The sequence below is a fragment of the Lathyrus oleraceus genome, chromosome 2, assembly GCF_024323335.1.
Source record: "Lathyrus oleraceus cultivar Zhongwan6 chromosome 2, CAAS_Psat_ZW6_1.0, whole genome shotgun sequence".
Classification (NCBI taxonomy): Eukaryota; Viridiplantae; Streptophyta; class Magnoliopsida; order Fabales; family Fabaceae; genus Lathyrus; species Lathyrus oleraceus.
The window spans coordinates 149962694-149982232 of NC_066580.1; the positions used below are offsets into that span (position 1 = coordinate 149962694).

General features: G+C 36.4%; 1 protein-coding gene across 1 annotated transcript in view; it reads right to left on the minus strand.

The window, feature by feature from the left end:
• Positions 1 to 900, minus strand: part of LOC127118606 (fructose-bisphosphate aldolase, cytoplasmic isozyme 2) — a 2581-nt gene extending 1681 nt beyond the window's left edge. Inside the window, exons 1-2 of the mRNA NM_001427364.1 lie at positions 598 to 900; positions 1 to 54 (exon numbers count right to left, since the gene is read on the minus strand). The exon at positions 1 to 54 is cut by the window's left edge and continues 174 nt beyond it. Of these exons, the coding sequence (NP_001414293.1) occupies positions 1 to 54; positions 598 to 625 (82 nt within the window). The 5' untranslated portion in view covers positions 626 to 900. The remainder of the gene's footprint in view (positions 55 to 597) is intronic.
• Positions 901 to 19539: the final 18639 nt, after the last annotated feature.

Sequence of the window (19539 nt, forward strand, 5' to 3'; positions counted from 1 at the left end):
CAAGAATACCCTTACCGGGTGTGCCAATATAGGCAGCATTGGCAATAAGCTCATCTGCAAATTTGTTAATAAACCAGTATTAGCAACACAAATATAACCTTAAAAAAACACTAGTGAATAAGTTCCCAAAAATAAACAATGATTAGAGAGAGAACCCCAAATTATGTACAACATAAATCACTTACAGTCATTTCAGATGAATAAAGTTATCAAATTATTATACCATAATACCACTAAGAGATCTACAAAATTAATTACTGATTTTGATATTATCTACTAACTATCCTAATCTTTAATTTCAGATTCAAAAACAGTACTGTAATATCATATAACAAAACACGTTTAAAAACAATTGAAAACAGAAAACCTAATCAACAAGCAAAATTCTACAAGCCAAACCCAAAACCTTCCAGGATCTGACATCACATCACAAAATTCACGAAAAGTTAGATCTGAAATTCACGAACCAGAAGCACGCTAAAACAAATCAAACAAGTACAGATCCATAAAAACCAAGTAAAAACAAAATCAACAAGATCCAAAAGGTTAAGACTGTGATAAGAACAGATCTAAGTAAAAGAAGAAAGATTAATATACCATGGTACTTGCTCTTGAAGTGCGACATGATCGAGGAAGAAGAGGGTTTTTTGGAAATGAATCGAGAGGGTTAGGTTAAGAATTAGGTATGAGAGTGATGAATTGAAGTGGAGGGTTTTGGGGTTTTATATATAGTGATTTTGATAGATTGAGAAACAAGACAGAAAGTTGAAAAGGGAAAGATGGCCTGCTTTTCGATGTATCGGTATCAGTTATGTGTCTCTATGGACTGCCGTTGGATTCGGTAACAACAAAGGCGGTTTTGGTTTTCACCGACCCGGTTTTGGTGCTCTTAAAGTCCGTTAGGTCCACCCACTTTCAAACTCGTTTCTTTTCTTGGCTAATTTAAGTTGAATAATGTTTTTACTTTTTAATAAGGTTGAATAATGTTAGAAAATGTTTTTTTTCCTCAAAGATTCACCATCATGTATTTGATTTTTAATTTTTTTTTATCAAGAGAGATATTTAAAATAGTGTGTTGTTTTATATTCATTCCGTTTATTTTTAACTGTCATTTTTTTTAGAATTTTTTTTTGTGAAGTTGATAGTAGTATTAAATATATTTTTGTTAAAATTATTCCTAAATAATTATTATAGAGAGAGAAAAAGTAAAATGAATGTAATAAATAATTAAGAATATTATAGATAAAAGAGGAATTAATTTTTAAAAAGTAATAATAATTATTAATTTTTTTAATACGTGTAAAAAGTATAAAAAAATAATACTTAAAAGGAATGGATGGAGCAGAAGAAATCTATGGGTGAAAAAAGGTGATCTAAATTGTTTAAAATTATTTTGGTTATTTGTATTTTTAAAAAAATTAAAGGTTTAGTTTTTTTTTAAAAACATGATCTTTTTATTGAATAATTGACAAGAGTTTTTTTAAAGAAAATACTTTTTTTTAATTAATGCACCATACTTTTTAAAATTATTTCTGAATAATTCAATTCATTTCAATGAAAAACGTATAGCTCTATTCTCTTTGCTTTTTCCACCGTCGACCTCTTTTCTTTTTTCTCCATCACATCCATACTCATAAGATTTTGTAACGATGTAGATATATAAGGCGGTGGTGCAATGTCTCTCAGGCCGCTCCACCATTTCATCCCTATGGGTTGGCATGGTGTCGGCGTTGCACTAGAATTTTGATGTCATGGTTCTGTTGTTTGTTTTATTTTGCCAGTAGTTGGTTCTATTTAGAAACTCCAAGATGATATATCTTCGCAAAGTTCTCCAATAGAGTATGTAAAAAGTTCTTCAAGTTGAAGTCATTTGGTGGTCGTTTCTACTTCTTCAGCGCCGATGGCTAGTTCGTTGTAGCTTTGTAGGGTTTTGATTTGTTTTTAGTTGTTGTTTTTGAATCTGCTTCTCAAACTACAATTCACTAGTGTTGCTAGTGGAATCTTGACTTTGATCTCTGGTTCTTTCTAAATTTGTTCAAATATGCAGTTTTCGTTGTATTTGGAGTTTGACACTACACTAGTGGTTTTGTGGTGGTTATAACCTCGTCGTTGATATGATATTTTGTTGTTGTCCGATAAGATGCTTTTAAGCTAGCTCGTTGGGGTATGATTAGATTAGGCTTGAAAGACTTGTTAAGCTTGTCATAGTTTATTTCACATGAGTTGTTGGTACGTGTATTTGTCCGTGTTGGCGGTCGAAACATTTATCATTCCATAAAAGATGAGTTTAATTTTTGAAGCTCGTCTTTGGTTCATTTAGAATGCTTGCGAATTTTAACACATTTTTCTTTTGAAATTTGGTTTCGAACTCCGCGTTCGCGTTGTCTTTGTTGGATTGTGCTTTGGGTATATTTATTGAGTATAATGGTAGTGCAATGTCAGTGTAAAAAAATATTACACATGTGTTCAATCAAAATACTTTAAAGTGTCAAATCATATAAGTAATTTAAAATTTACAGGCTGACTTGGTGGGGTACATGGTTGTCATTGGTTAGCAGTGTAAAAGTAATTTACACTGTCAACAGTGGCGGAGTCAGATAAAAAAATTTGGGATGGCCGCTAACGTAAAATAAAGATTATAAATAAAATGTAAATAGTATTTTAAATAAAACATTAAAGTTAAAATAAATACAAAGTTAATTACTAAAAATTTAAACTACATGACTTAAAACTACCTTAAAGTAATGCTTTACACGTTCCGAGGGACTTGAAATCGTCAATAATTGACTCCGGACTAATGCTTGCACTAATCTCCCTTTCAATATATAGTGTCATGCTATCTCCAAGAAACCCATCATCCATCTTGTTTCTCAACTTAGTCTTAATAATTTTCATTGCTGAAAAAGACCTCTCAGTTGTGGCCGTAGAAACGGGAAGAGTCATGATAAGACGAAGTAGTCTATCAATCAAGAAGTAAGTTTCAGCCTGTCCAGATGCAACCAAACATGAACATAGTTCTTGAATAGTTGATAAATTATTCAAGTTTGATGCTTGACGAGCAACAAATAGAAAATGTTGGAGTTGAAATTGCAAATTATTCTTCTCTTGATCACTAAAATCCATAGGATAATATTTTTCAACTAAAGAACAAATAGTATCAATGCTAAAAGTTTTATATCCATCCTTAGGAGATAAAGAACAAGAAAGAGTTAACAAATCCATTGTCTGCTCACTGAATCTGCTATTTAACTCTTGTAACTGTTTGTCAATGGTAGTGAAAAAGATTTCAACTTTAAAGTAATGTTGAATTGTGACTTGATTCTCTTCAAGACGGAAGCGTCCAAATCTTGTTGTTGAATGAACATCATTAAGATCAGGAATCTCAATACCATGTTTTTCACAAAAAGATACCACTTTAGTAAACAATATATCCCAACCATTTTCTCTCAAACCTTGAATAAGATGTTTTGTTGAACGAACCAAGTTCATAGCATTAACTACATCTTGATTTTTTTTGTAAGGCTTGACAAAGCATATCTGTTATTCCCATGATTTCTTTCATCAAGTGCAAAATAAATATAAAATCAAATGCCTTCAAGTAATTGTAAGAACTATCTGCATCCCCACGTGTAGCATAACTCCCTCTATCTTTTGTAATTTTTTTTAAAACTAAACAAGTTACTTCATACATGTTTATCAAGCTAGAAATTGAATCGTAATGCGATCCCCAACGAGTATCTCCAGCTCGTTTCAATGTACCAACTTGATTTGCACCTTTACCAGTTACAAACTCATCAATCTCTAACAATTAAGCAATTTCTTCTAATTGAGCAGCTTGTAACTCATCATGACGCTTTGTAGACAGTGGCGGAACTGAGGGGGGACGTGGGAAGGCCACGGCCACCCCTCAACTTTTTCTTTTTTTTTAATTCATATATATTAAATTACTAAAACATCCTTATTTTAAATTAAAATTATTTTTTATTTTTTATTTTTTATTCAAAGTTAGGTTAAAATACAGATAAGGTAAAAAGCTCCTACCTTTCCTTTCTTTCTCATATGGGTTTGCTACCGGCACCGAAATCGGAACAGATTAAAATGATCGGCATCTAACAGGTAAAAAACTTTATTCATTCTTCTTTTATAAAAAGTAACAAATTAAAGTGATTGCTTGATTTGTGTTTTTGAGATTTTTAGGGTTCTTCTTTCTTGATGTGTTAAAATAATCTATATGCGGTTTATTAAGGCAATTCATAACACTGTAATTTACAAATATAGTTATACATTGTAATAAGGTTTATTTAATCATTGTTGCTGCTAATTTCTAATAGTGAAGTTGCCGGTATTTGAAAATAGATTATTTCAAATACCGGTAACTTCACTATTAGAAATTAGCAGCAACAATGATTAAATAAACCTTATTACAGTGTATAACTATATTTGTAAATTACAGTGTTATGAATTGGCTTAATAAACCTCATATAGATTATTTTAACACATCAAGAAAGAAGAACCCTAAAAATCTCAAAAATACAAATCAAGCAATCACTTTAATTTATTACTTTTTATAAAAGAAGAATGAATAAAGTTTTTTAGCTGTTAGATGTCGATCACTTTAATCTGTTCCGATTCCGGTGCCGGTAGCAAACCCATATGAGAAAGAAAGGAAAGGTAGAAGCTTTTTACCTTATCTGTATTTTATAAAAGAGAAGACTGCATTCATATGCCCCTATGGTATTTTTGCTTATAGAAGAATGTCATTTGGATTGTGCAATGCACCAGCCACCTTTCAAAGGTGTATGACTTCAATCTTTGCTGACATGGTTATGGATGACTTTTCAGTATTCGGTTCTTCATTTGATAATTGTTTGACTAACTTGTCACTTGTGTTAGAAAGATGCCAGCAAACAAATTTGATCCTGAATTGGGAAAAATATCACTTCATGGTACGGGAAGGAATAGTCTTGGGACACAAGATCTCCAACAAAGGTATCGAAGTGGACATAGTAAAAGTGGAGGTAATAGAAAATTTACCACCACCGGTAAATGAAAAAGGCATCTGAAGCTTCTTAGGACATGCAGGGTTCTACCGCAGGTTCATAAAAGATTTCTCCAAGATTTCCAAACCACTGACTAGTCTGCTGGTAAAAGATACACCGTTCTTATTTGACAAGGAGTGTAGGCAAGCCTTCGAGGCCTTAAAGAAGGAGCTGGTGTCAGCCCCCATAGTTATTGCCCCCGATTGGTCTCTTCCTTTTGAGATAATGTGTGATGCGAGTGATAACACAGTGGGGGAAGTACTAGGGCAACACAAGGAGAAGCACTTGCATGTGATCTATTATGCAAGCCACGTACTGAAACCTGCTCAAATGAACTATGCAACCACAGAAAAAGAACTCATGGCGGTGGTATACGCGTTTGACAAGTTCAGATCCTATATGCTGGGATCAAAGGTAATTGTGTATACTGACCATGTTGCTTTAAAATATCTTTTTGCCAAACAGGAATCAAAGCCAAGGCTGCTGCAATGGATCCTACTACTACAAGAATTCGACCTGGAAATCAAAGACAAAAAGGGTAGTGAAAACACTGTTGCTGATCACTTGTCTTGGATGACCCCAATTCAAGAAACAGAAGAAACGCACCCCATCAAAGATAAGTTCACAGACGAGCGTATCCTAGTCGTTACGCATATCCCATGGTTCGCCGATTACGCAAACTTTGTGGTAGGTGGACTAATACCCGATGACTTTGACTCTAACAGAAGAAAAAAGTTTTTGCATGATTGCAGGTTTTATGTGTGGGACGATCCATTCCTTTACAAAAAGGGATTAGATGGCCTAGTCAAGAGATGTATTCCAGAGGAAAAGCAGAGGGACATCCTAAAAGCCTGTCATAACTCAGAATATGGAGGACATTATAGCGGAGACAAAACTACAGCAAAAGTCCTCCAGTCCGGATTGTACTGGCCTACTGATCAGTGCATTTTGATGCACGTTCTTCCATGTTTGTACTTAAGCATTTCTTCGGTTTGCTTTACTTACTTTTATGTTTTAATGTGTTTTTACAATTTATTTTATTTTTGCACTTATTTGTTTTTCGCATTATATTTTCAGCATTAGCAGCTTTCACGAGAAAAATCATATCTTGAGCTACGAGTATCAGATTGAGGCTAGTGAGTATGTGTTGGAAAGCTAAGGAAAAGATCTACAACTTTTGTTCAGAAGTCGAGAGCTGAATCGGACTGTAGCAGGGCCAGAAAGTCTGTTGAAGTTGCAGAATTTTATTTGTATTTTTGTTGGGTCATTTGTAGTGGGCTGGGTCGGCCCAGTTGAGTTGTAAAACGGGTCTTTGTTTTCCCCTAGGTCTAGCAGCCGTACACCATTGGGAATGGAACGGAAAAATCACTGTTCATGTACGAATTTGAGAGCTTGCAAAGAATGACTATGGAGAACTAATTTCCCAAGAATCAATTCACTATAATCGGATGCCACTTTGAGGTTCTTTTATAATTTTCCATTAATCTGTTCCTTTGAATTATATCTATAATCACAATTACTTGTTTAATTTAATTGTTTTTACATGATAGAATTCTTTAATTTGATTGTTGTCTGCTTTTGAATCAATTTCGTGATTAGTGTAGCTTTTGCATTATCGCGTTCGATCATATTGCGTTTGCTTAATTCGCAATAGTTTTAATCTGTTTGCTTTACTCGAAATTCAGGGACAGACTTCGTATAATTGTTATTGCGCTTGTCAGTAGCTTTTGTAATCGAATAGGATCAGACTCGTTTAGGGAATTGGAATTTTATAGGGATCAATGATAAGTCGGAAGATGATATAGTGGGTTGATTCGTTTCAGCTTATTCAAATAATCACTTTTCATAATCACTTATTTTCTGCATTTTTTTAATTGAATCCTAAACCAACCAAAACCCCATTAATCATTACTATCATTGGTTAATTCATTCAAGAATCCTTGTGAGAACGATAATCCAAGTCAATTTGTCGCTAAACTACATTTTTGAAAAACTACTCGTTTTTTATCCGCGCGCGACAGCGGATCAAATTGGCGTCGTTGCCGGGGATTCTTGTCGAATTAGCCAATAGTTTAGTTTTAAGTATTGTGTGTTTTGTTGTTCTGCAATTTCCCGTTATTTTTCCGAATTTTTCTATAGTTTCGCGTTCGGAGTTGCGTCTAGAGTCAGAAAAAACCGGTTTTTGGAAAATTTATGTTTGATTGTATAAGTTTTTTGCCTACTAGAAGCAGAAAAATCGTGCGATCAATACTCCTCTGACGTCAAATTTGCCAAATTCCTTGTTTTTCTATTTTTAATTAATTTTTTACTGTTTTCATAGTGTCGAAAAAATCCAAAAAAAATCTCAAATTTTTTATTTCACGTCATTAGATTAAGTTTGGTGCTTTTGTATTTTTATGAATTTATTTTAATCATTTTTCTTCTTTCTATTTGTTTTTGTCTATTTCGGAAATAGTTGATATTTCTGTGTTTTTTTTTACATGGATGATCAAAGAACATTAAGGCAGTTTGCTGCTCCTGATGTTAATTATAATGACTTTTGTATTGAATATTCTGATGTTTCGGTTCCTTTTGAATGGAAATCTGGTTTAATACACTTGTTTCCAAGATTTAGTGGTCTTGCAGGTGAGGATCCGCATGAGCATCTGAAGGAATTTGAGGTTGTGTGCTCTGCACCTTCTGGACTTTCACTAGAAGATATTGTCAAACAAATGGCTGCAAATAATCTCCAGTTTCAACAACAAGTAGATTCTACTTTAAAGACTTTGCAAACACAGATTGGGCAGCTTGCCACTTTGGTGAATGTTATGCAGCAAGCTCAAGGATCAAACCAACAACCCTTGGAAGAACATTTTGTTTTTCAAATAGATTTGATTTCTGAAATTGTTGATGATACTTGTAATGATTTGTTTGCATCTGATTTTCCATTATTGTCTGGTTTTGATGATGTTTATTCTTGTGATATTTGTACTGAAACTAAAATTTGCTCTGTTTGTACTGAAATTGAGGCTGCCTTGCAAGTTGATATTCTTACTGCAGATGAGGTTGCAAATAAAGTTGTTCTTGTAGATAAAGCTCTTGACATCCCGGCTGCCCCAAACACTCCTTCTATTGAGCAGCCACCTTCCCCCGAGCTGAAGCAACTTCCTGAAAATATGAAATATGCTTATTTAGAGATGAATGAAAAACTACCAGCTATAATTTCTTCTAACCTTGATTTCGATCAAGAAAATAAGCTTTTGCAGGTTTTAAGGAAGCATAAAAAGGCATTTGGTTGGACATTGGCTGACATTCCAGATCAGATCACCTTCACGTGTCCATTTGACACTTTTACTTTTAGAAGATTCTTTGATCCTGGAATAAAAGGCGAAGATACTAATAAAAATTTCAAGTTCAATGGACATTACCCAAAGCTATTCCATGACATCCCCACTTTGGAAGAAGAAAATGTAGAATATATCTCTTTGGGAAAGACTGCTTATGTGATCACCTATCCTCCTTGACTACTCGGGTGTGTTCTTTCCTCTCTCTTCTCTCTCTTATTTTATGTTTGTTTCTTTCATTGAGGACAATGCATATTTTAAGTGTGGGGGAGGGAATACTTTATTTTCTTTGTTTTTGTTCTTTGTTTTGTTTTGTTTTTGTTTTCTTTCTAAAAAAATGCATTTTTGTTGAAAGTTTTAGGCTATAGAATAATTTGAGGTTGGTTTGTAGAGACTTGGAAAAAGTTCACAAGATCGGTATCGTTTTAACACCTTAAATCTCCTGAATATGAAAATCATTTTGAATACTTGTTATGACATAACCTTGAGTTCTCATTTTTCTTATAGCTCTTGAGTAGTTTATTTCAATAGTCAGCACCATCTCACACACACTCTACGCAGAGAAGTCGATGAATATAAGTGAGTGTTCCGGAAAAAAAGAGAAAAAAATAAAGGAATGCACCTTCTAAGTTTGGTGACCCTCACCCGGTCACTTAACTCAACGGTTGTAGAACCTTCAAAAAAAAAGTTTTTGACTCGTTGTTAGTTGGTTCAGCGGTTTCTGGTGCTGAACTTGGTAGGGCGAATTACGGTCCGATCCCCCGCAACTACAAGTGAGTAAGCAAAGGGTTATGCCACTTAAGTACCAGAACCCCGTGCAAAAAAGGATCAGAGTCACTAACCGGTCGCCTTGCTATGAGTGTGTGGAGATAACGGGCTTAATGTGATTGCGCCTGAATGAAAAAGAGCAAAAGAAGGATGAGTAAGTTAGGCTTTAGTATAATAATATGATTCGAGTCGATTTGTGTATTCAGGAGGTTTATGTCTGCATAACTGTGGATTAGTGTTCTTACAATATCCTTAGTGTGCAAGATTAGTACCTATCAATGCAAAGTTAACCGAAGATGACTTGTAGCCTAGGATGAGTAACTGATGATGTATTTGTGCTTTCTTTGTTTTGTTTTTCGTTTTGCTCGGAGTGCAAAAGTTCAAGTGTGGGAGAATTTGATCAGTGCATTTTGATGCACGTTCTTCCATGTTTGTACTTAAGCATTTCTTCGGTTTGCTTTACTTATTTTTATGTTTTAATGTGTTTTTACAATTTATTTTATTTTTGCACTTATTTGTTTTTCGCATTATATTTTCAGCATTAGCAGCTTTCACGAGAAAAATCATATCTTGAGCTACGAGTATCAGATTGAGACTTGTGAGTATGTGTTGGAAAGCTAAGGAAAAGATCTACAACTTTTGTTCAGAAGTTGAGAGCTGAATCGGACTGTAGCAGGGCCAGAAAGTCTGTTGAAGTTGCAGAATTTTATTTGTATTTTTGTTGGGTCATTTGTAGTGGGCTGGGTCGACCCAGTTGAGTTGTAAAACGGGTCTTTGTTTTCCCCTAGGTCTAGCAGCCGTACACCATTGGGAAGGGAATGGAAAAATCACTGTTCATATACGAATTTGAGAGCTTGCAAAGAATGACTATGGAGAACTAATTTCCCAAGAATCAATTCACTGTAATCGGATGCCACTTTGAGGTTCTTTTATAATTTTCCATTAATCTGTTCCTTTGAATTATATCTATAATCACAATTACTTGCTTAATTTAATTGTTTTTACATGATAGAATTCTTTAATTTGATTGTTGTCTGCTTTTGAATCAATTTCGTGATTAGTGTAGCTTTTGCATTATCGCGTTCGATCATATTGCGTTTGCTTAATTCGCAATAGTTTTAATTTGTTTGCTTTACTCGGAATTCAGGGACAGACTTCATATAATTGTTATTGCGCTTGTCAGTAGCTTTTGTAATCGAATAGGATCAGACTCGTTTAGGGAATTGGAATTTTATAGGGATCAATGATAAGTCGGAAGATGATATAGTGGGTTGATTCGTTTCAGCTTATTCAAATAATCACTTTTCATAATCACTTATTTTCTGCATTTTTTTAATTGAATCCTAAACCAACCAAAACCCCATTAATCGTTACTATCATTGGTTAATTCATTCAAGAATCCTTGTGAGAACGATAATCCGAGTCAATTTGTCGCTAAACTACATTTTTGAAAAACTACTCGTTTTTGATCCGCGCGCGACAGCGGATCACCTACACTATTCAAAGATGCACAAGTAGTGGTAAAAGAGTGCGACATATGTCAAAGAACATGAATCATATCCAAAAGAAATCAGATGCCTCAGAATGCCATGTTAGAGGTCAAACTGTTCGATGTGTGGGGGATAGATTTTATGGGACCCTTCCCACCATCCTTTGGAAAGCAATACATTCTGGTCGCGGTTGACTATGTGTCGAAATGGGTGGAAGCAATTGCACCGCCCACGAATGATGCAAAAGTGGTAATCAATTTCCTCAAGAATTGTATCTTTGCACGGTTTGGGGTACCAAGAGCACTGATTAGTGACAAAGGTACCCACTTCCTCAATAAGCTGATGGAGAACCTACTGCATAAATAAAATGTCAAGCATAGAATCACCACAACATAACACCCCCAGACTAGTGGACAGGTTGAGGTATCAAATCAGCAGATCAAGCAAATCCTAGAAAAGACCGCCAGTGCCTCACGAAAAGATTGGTCAATCAAGCTCGATGGCGAACTCTGGGCATACCGAACAACGTTCAAAACACCAATAGGTATGTCCCCGTATCAACTGGTTTATGGTAAAGCTTGTCATCTACCACTCGAACTTGAGCATAGGGCATTCTGGGCTACAAAATTCCTCAACTACGATCTTTCCAAAGCAGGTAAATCTCGGATCCTCCAATTACAAGAGTTGGAAGAATTCAGAAATCGAGTATATGAGAATGCCAAGATATACAAAGAGAAAACCAAAACATGGCATGACAGGCGCATTCAGAAGAAAGAACTTCAGGAAGGATAATTGTTTTTATTATTTAACTCAAGGTTGAAGCTATTCCCATGGAAACTAAGGTCACGATGGTCGGGACCCTTTGTGATACAAAAAGTATTTGTGCATGGAGCCGTTGAACTAAGAAATCCCGCAAATGGAGACACGTTCAAGGTAAATGGGCAGAGAGTTAAACCGTACATACAAGACCAGGAGGGTGGTCCAATCGATAAAATTTGTCTCACCTAAGCAGACGAAGGACCGTCGAGCCAGGCGACGTTAAACGAGGCACTTCGTGGGAGGCAACCCACGCTTCTTATATCTAATCAGTTATGTGTGTTTGTAGGTTTACGCAGGAGCTCTACAAGGAGGAAACATCACGTCAACAAAAGTCTAAGTCATGCAAAAGAATCATCAACATGGGCAACGATACCAGCAGTTAATCCGGAGAGAAAGCCAAAAACGGCAAAAAGGGGCAGCCTGACACAGGCCGTGTCAGTAGGGTGCAAAAATCAAACAAAATGGTGGAAAAACAGTGGCCTGACACGGCCACCCCTGTCATCTGACACGGGTCGTGTCAGGAGCACTGAAGGTGGCAAGGATTTCCTAATCAACAGTGACCTGACACGGGTGGCCGTGTCAGGAGCACTGAAGGTTGTTAGACGGTGTGGCTAGTGATCGAGAGGGGGGTGAATAGATCACCTCTTTGAAAATAAACGGATTTAAAATTTTATCAGAGTTATTGAAACTTAGCGGAAAATTTCAGTCCCGAATCGACTTCCGTCTATTCTGAACCACTACTAGAAAACCGGACACGCGAATTTATTGCTGGATTTGAATTAGAACGACAAAGATTATTAACACCAGAATCTTATCAAATTGAATGCACTTTTCACTAAATCCTAATTCCAATGAATAAAACTCAGCTGACAGTTTTGTCAAACAATTGGTGTGTATGTGATCAATGATGAACAATAGTGGACTTTAGTTAAAGAAGTTTTCTTGCCACTATCGTATCGCGAAAAGTACAGCCACAACACACTAACTGAAATTACAAAACTGTTGAAAACGTAAAGAGAAATAAGGAAAGAATACGATACGCATAGATTTGGTAAGGAAGTTCCCCACTGTCGTCCTCGCGTGTGGGTACGTCTTCCTCTCAATTTCAAATGAAATTGAGAACTGTAATTATCAATAATGCCGAATTCATTGATACAAGGTTACAATACACAGACAAAATTCTAAATCCCAAGAACTTCTTCTTATATGAAACCTCCACTTGATCTGAGCTCGATCAAGAATTTCCTGCAAGAAATTGCAAACAATTCACCGGTTCCACGACCTGTTTGCGAAATCACCCGATTTCCAAACCCTACGCTGCGGCTGAATCTGTTTTGCAAACGTGACTAACAAACCCGCAAGAACACTCCAGTTCTTGAAGGACAAACCAGTTGGTTTTTCCTCGAAACCCCCTTCAATCTTCAACTCAGCTAGATCCTCGATCGTTCCACTAAACACCTCAGCTAGATCCTTGATCGTACCACTGAATGTTATCTCGTTGATCCTTTAATCCAAAGAACAAGAATGATTATGTGTTGATGTTCTTGAAGAAAAGAGATTGAGAAGATGAAGAAGATGAAGTCTCTTTCAGGTTTCTATCTGCTCAAAAACAATTGCTGCTACACACTCCTTTGATCTTGTGTTCAACTGTTTTTCTCTTCTGAATTCGTATTTTTTTCACTGCTGTCACAATACTTCTTATATATGAAAAACAGAAACTGTTAGTAGACAAAACAGACTTATGTATTGATACAAAAGGTTATGCATCAATACATACTGTAACTTTGATTTATTTTAGAGAATTAATGTAAGCATGTATCGATGCAAAGCTCGTATGTATCGATACATAGAGCATTTTAACTACGCATGTATTGATGCAAGACTCGTATGGATCGATACATAGAGCATTTTAACTGGCCATGTATCGATACATGACTCGTATAGATCGATACATACTGAAGCAAAAACATTTTGTGGTTTACAACAAATTTATGGATCGATGCATATGAACATGTATTGATACATACTAACACAAAATAGTTTTTATGAGTTCTTTTAAGAGATGTATCAATGTGGATCTTTATGTATAGACATGAAACAATAGTGTGGGCTAAAAACACAAATGAATCATGTAAAATAATGCACAACCAACAATTGGACAATGATCACACAATTTGCTATCATTCAAAACTTATTCAAAGTAAAGAATTTGCTCACAAACTCCCCCTTTTTGATGATGGCAAATTTTTTTTTGCAAGATGTGTGATACTCCCCCTGAGTTTGTGCATATCTGTCAACATCTGCATTTCTCCCCCTTTGTCAACATCAAAAAGAAGAAACAGTTTTATCAAGGCAACATGTTATAGCAGGACATGGCAAAAATGATAAAGAAGCTAACAATCACAAAGAAGGAAGCTTCAAAGTAAAGAATCACTCACAAAGAATGACAAATAAGTGCAATAACATTAGAAGTAAACAGAAAGGAATAGGCATTTAACTAGTAGAAGGTGTTTAAAATGTACATAAGCCAACACATATAATGTAAACCTAATCCGAAAGAAAAACTTAAGCAATATGCAATGAAATGCAGTGAGATGAAATGGTGATGGTTTAATGTGGATTATAGCCACCACAGGACTCCTCGTCATCTCTATCAGGATCTCTGAAGCTTGGCGGAGGTGGAGGAGGAGGCATTGCATCTGGATTTTGGCCCATGAAGGTGTAGTGCCTGAACCGGTTCTGAACTTCAACACTTATGAATCTGTCCATAATACCAGGATTGGCACGGCAGTCGTCCATAAAACTAGACATATCATTGAAAAAGACTTGGTGCCACTTAACCAAGTCTGTGTGCCAAGAGTGTTGGTTATGGTACATCCGTGTCTGATCATCATGCCACTCGCGATGCTCCTTATGCCACTCACTTTGTTGTACATGCCAAGACCGTGCCTCTTCATGACGTTCTTTGTTGGCAAGCTCCATTTGTTGAAGCATTTGAGTGAGGTCTGCAGTAGGTGTTGAAGATGAAGTACCGCCGGAGAACGGAGGAACCGTTGGGTCAGGTACATAGTTGGTTGGAGACCACCTTTGTGGCACCCAATCACCCCAACCAGCATTTTCATCAGCTGCAGGCACATCTGCTTCGTTCACATCATGCATTTCTTCATCAGGTTGGTCTTCAACTACATGAATGCGTTCAGAAGGCACGTCAAAGTTATAGATCTTTGTTTTGGATTTCCTTTCAAAGAAATAGAAACAATGACGGTCCTTGTCCCACCGATATCCCATATGAGATAAAGTGGAAGAGTCAAACTCTTGAGCAGCAGATGGAGATATGAGAGGAACTAAGGGGATTGCAACCTTCAAAAACTTAAGAATTTTCATGATTTGAGACGCATAACCAAGAGCAACATTCTTGGCACTGTTACGCACGAAAAAGAGGCGATTCACAAAGTAATTTGCCCAATTCAATGGAACCTTATTTTGAAGAATATACAGGAGATGAATGCTTGCCCTGTCTAACCTAGAGTGTCCACTGTTTGCTGGACGCAGAATATGCGAGATAATCCAATGGAGTATACGAGGAATTTTCTTTATCATGCCAGACGTAACATGTTCATCCTCACCCAGCGGTCTGTCCAGTTTCAAGATAGATGGAGTGAACTCCTTCAGGTTAAAGTCAGTATCAAAATGTAAGTCATGCCAAGACTTGAAATTAAGCGACGAAAGCGGAATTTGAAACACTGTTTCCCAATCAGCAGCTTCAAAAGTATAGGTTCTGACACCAATAGAACACTTAAACATATATCCTCTACCAGATTGTAAGCCAGCATAAAATGCACGGATAAAATCCTCATGGTAATCATCCTTTGTAGACAAAAATGACCCAAGTTTTTGTGCATGAAGGAGTTCAACCACATCATTGAGATGCAGATGAATGGCATCAAGTTTATCAAAGACATGGGGTTTCATAACTAACCTTGTCTTGAAAGAATCCTCAAACTCAGTGGCAATTGCAGGATGAAGCAAGTCTAAGGCATTGGGAGGAATGTCTGGCAGCTGCTGAGAAGTACCAACCGATTCCTTTCCTTTTCCTTTTCCCTTTGCTCTAGTTGGAATGGTTCTTGGAGGCATGGTGATGAAAGGTTGAAGAAAAGTGGAATGAATTTAGGGTTTTGGAGAGAGTGATGATGAAGGAAATTAGGGTTAGCCGCAGGTTTTGGGAGGTATGGGGACTGCTGATATGAGGTTTGTGACAGGATGTGATAAGAGTGGCTGATGTGTCGATCCGTGAGAGAGAAAAAAATGCATTTAATCCAAATAGCAGTCAGTATGTGTCGATGCATATGGCCATGGATCGATCCATGTCACGCATTTTTGTTTTTAAAGGGTCTATGCATCGATACAAACGACGGATGGATCGATACATACTGAACCAATTTTGACATATTTGAAATGCAGAAGACATGAATCGATGCATACATGTTTGGATCGATACATACTGATGCCAAACCATATTTTAATAAATTTTTATGCAGTATGGATATGCATTATGAAGTATGTCATGATAATTATGCCCAAGTATGATTCACAAATCAGATTTTTAATGTTCAAACAATATATGCAAAGAAATTCACATAAACGAGAGTAAGAACTTTTGTTCTAACATACACAATCACATAGTTCTAAATGAGATATAGAAAGGAGTGATATTACCTCTGTTGGTGTAACCTTGTGAGGAATAAGTGAAATCTAAAACAAATCTCATCAACCAAGGTGAGGCATAATATAAATAAGAACAAACATGCTTAAGACAACAATGGAGAGAGATCTAAGATCCCTAATTCACGACAGATGTTGAAGAACGGTTCCATTGCCAAAGGTTTAGTGAATATATCAGCAAGCTGATTTTTAGAATCAACATGCTCAAATACAACGTCTTCTTTTTCAACATGGTCGCGAAGAAATTGATGTCTAATCTCTATGTGTTTAACGCGTGAGTGTAAAACAGGATTTTTAGTAAGGTTGATGACACTAGTGTTGTCACATTTTATTGGAATACGTTTGAGTTGAATGTTAAAGTCTTGTAGTTGTTGCTTTAGCCACAAAATCTGAGCGCAATAACTACCGGCTGCAATGTACTCAGCCTCTGCAGTTGACAAAGCCACAAATACCTGCTTTTTGCTATGCTAACTTACCAAGGAGTTTGAAAACAAGTGACATGTACCACTCGTGCTTTTCCTATCTGATTTGCAGCTAGCAAAATCAGAATCGGAGTAACCTACTAAGCTACAATCACTTCCTTTGGAATACCAAAGCCCATATTTAGATGTTCCATGAAGATATCTAAATATACGCTTAACAGCTTTTAGGTGTGATTCCTTAGGATTTGATTGATATCGTGTACACATACAAACACTAAACATGATGTCAGGTCTAGAAGCAGAAAGATACAGAAGAGATCCAATCATACCTCTGAACTTTTTGACATTTACACTCTTACCATGCTCATCTTTATCTAGATTTCCGTTGGTAGGCATAGGGGTGTCAATTGATTTTGAGTCATTCATTCCAAAGCGCTTGAGTAGTTCTCTGCAGTACTTTGTTTGACATACTGCTGTACCCTCATCAAGTTGCTTTATCTGAAGTCCTAGGAAGTAATTCAGCTCCCCCATTAGACTCATCTCAAATTCACCCTGCATAACCTTAGAAAATTCTTCGACCAAGTGTATGTTAGTTGAACCAAAAATTATATCGTCTACATAAACTTGAACTAAAAGGATGTGCTTTCCCTTGTGTTTAATAAAGAGAGTATTATCCACTTTACCTCTTGAATATCCATGATCAATTAGAAATTTGCTAAGCCTTTCATACCAAACCCGAGGGGCTTGTTTAAGACCATACAAAGCTCGTTTTAATTTGTAAACATAATCTGGATTTTCAGCATTCTCAAAACCAGGAGGTTGTGAGACATACACCTCTTCATTTATGACACCATTTAGAAACGCACTCTTTACGTCCATTTGGTAAAGCTTAAAATCATTAGAACACACATAGGCAAGCAAGAGACGTATAGCTTCAAGGCGAGCAACTGGAGCATAAGTTTCCTCATAGTCTATGCCCTCCTCTTGGTTATACCCTTGTGCTACTAAATGTTCCTTGTTCCTAGTTATCACTCCGCTTTCATCAAGCTTATTTCTAAAAACCCATTTAGTACCTATGATATGATGATCTTGCGGACGAGGGACAAGTTCCCAAATGTCATTTCTTTTAAATTGATTTAGCTCTTCTTGCATGGCCATTAGCCAAAATTCATCAATCAAGGCCTCTTTGGCATTTTTAGGTTCTACTTGGGAAACAAAAGCGAAGTGAGAACAAAAATTACTTATCTTAGAACGAGTCATTACTCCCTTTGAAATATCTCCCAAGATGTTGTCGATAGGATGGTCTTTTGAAGATTTCCAAGCTGGTGGAAGGTCATTCACTTCAGCTGTCCTTTCTTCCTCATCTTCTTCATGACTAGTATCTTCCTCCTTCTCATGGGCAGCTGTTCTAGATTGATCAGTTTCCGTAGCAGCTTCCTTGAGTATGTCTTCTGTAGATACACCTGCGTCATCAAAAGAAATACCTTTTCCGACACTTTTCGGATAAGACTCATCAAAAGAAACATGGACAAATTCTTCAACAGTAAGTAAACGCTTATTATACACTCTATATGCTTTACTTGATTGTGAGTATCCAAGAAAGATACCTTCATCCGCTTTTGCATCAAACTTCCCAATATTTTCCTTGCCATTATTCAAAACAAAACACTTACAACCGAATACGTGAAGATGTGACAAGTTTGGCCTTCTTCCTTTTAAAAGCTCATAAGGAGTTTTATTTAAAATAGGACGAATTAAGATCCTGTTTAAAACATAACAAGCTGTGCTAACTGCATCAGCCCAAAAGTATTTTGGTAATCCACCCTCATTTAGCATTGTTCTTGCCAACTCCTCTAAAACACGGTTTTTACGCTCCACAACGCCATTTTGTTGTGGAGTTCGAGGAGCTGAAAAGTTATGCTCAATACCATACTTGTCACAGTACTTATCAAAGTGATAGTTTTGAAATTCACCACCATGATCGCTACGAATTGTAACTATTTTGGAATTCATTTTGTTTTGGGGCAGATTTGCAAAATTCTTAAAAGCAGAAAAAGTTTCATCTTTGTTATGAAGGAATATAGTCCAAGTAAATCTAGAATAGTCATCAACGATTACAAAACCATAATAATTTCCACCTAAGCTCTTTATTCTAGAAGGTCCAAAGAGATCCATATGGAGAAGCTCAAGGGGTCGTAAAGTTGAAATTACACTTTTGGATTTAAAAGAGACCCTCGTTTGCTTTCCCATTTGGCACGCGTCACATAGGTGGTCTTTTGAAAATTTTATTTTTGGAAGACCGACTACTAGATCCTTAGATACAACCTTATTTAGCAAATCGAAATTAACATGCGCTAAACGTCTATGCCAAAGCCAAGAATCATCATTCAAGGTAACTAGACATTTAGTACTTGTTAAAGATACATCAAAAAGGTCAAGCATATAGATATTGTTTACTCTTACTCCCTTAAACACAACGTTCTGTTCAGCATGTTCAATTATGCAGCAAGTTTTTGTGAAGGAAACTTTATAACCCTTGTCACACAATTGACTTATGCTTAACAAATTGTGTTTAAGCCCCTCTACTAAATGGACATTAGAAATAGTAGTGGTAGAGGGATTACCTACACTACCTTTGCCGAGTATAGCTCCTTTGTTATTGTCTCCATAAGTAACATATCCCTTCTTCTTTGCTTTGAAGTCTATAAAAAGCGATATGTCACCGGTCATGTGCCTTGAGCAACCGCTGTCAAGAAACCATCTCCTATCTACGGAAGCAAGGCATTCATCCTACAATATCAAAAGAGAGAAGTTGGTACCCAATTTTCATTGGGTCCAAGTGGGCAAGTGCTAACATGGTTGCCTTTTGGCTTCCATTGATAAATACCTTTAGGAACAAGAAATCTCCTAAACTTGCATTTCTCAATGGTATGGCCAGCATGACAACAGTAATGAC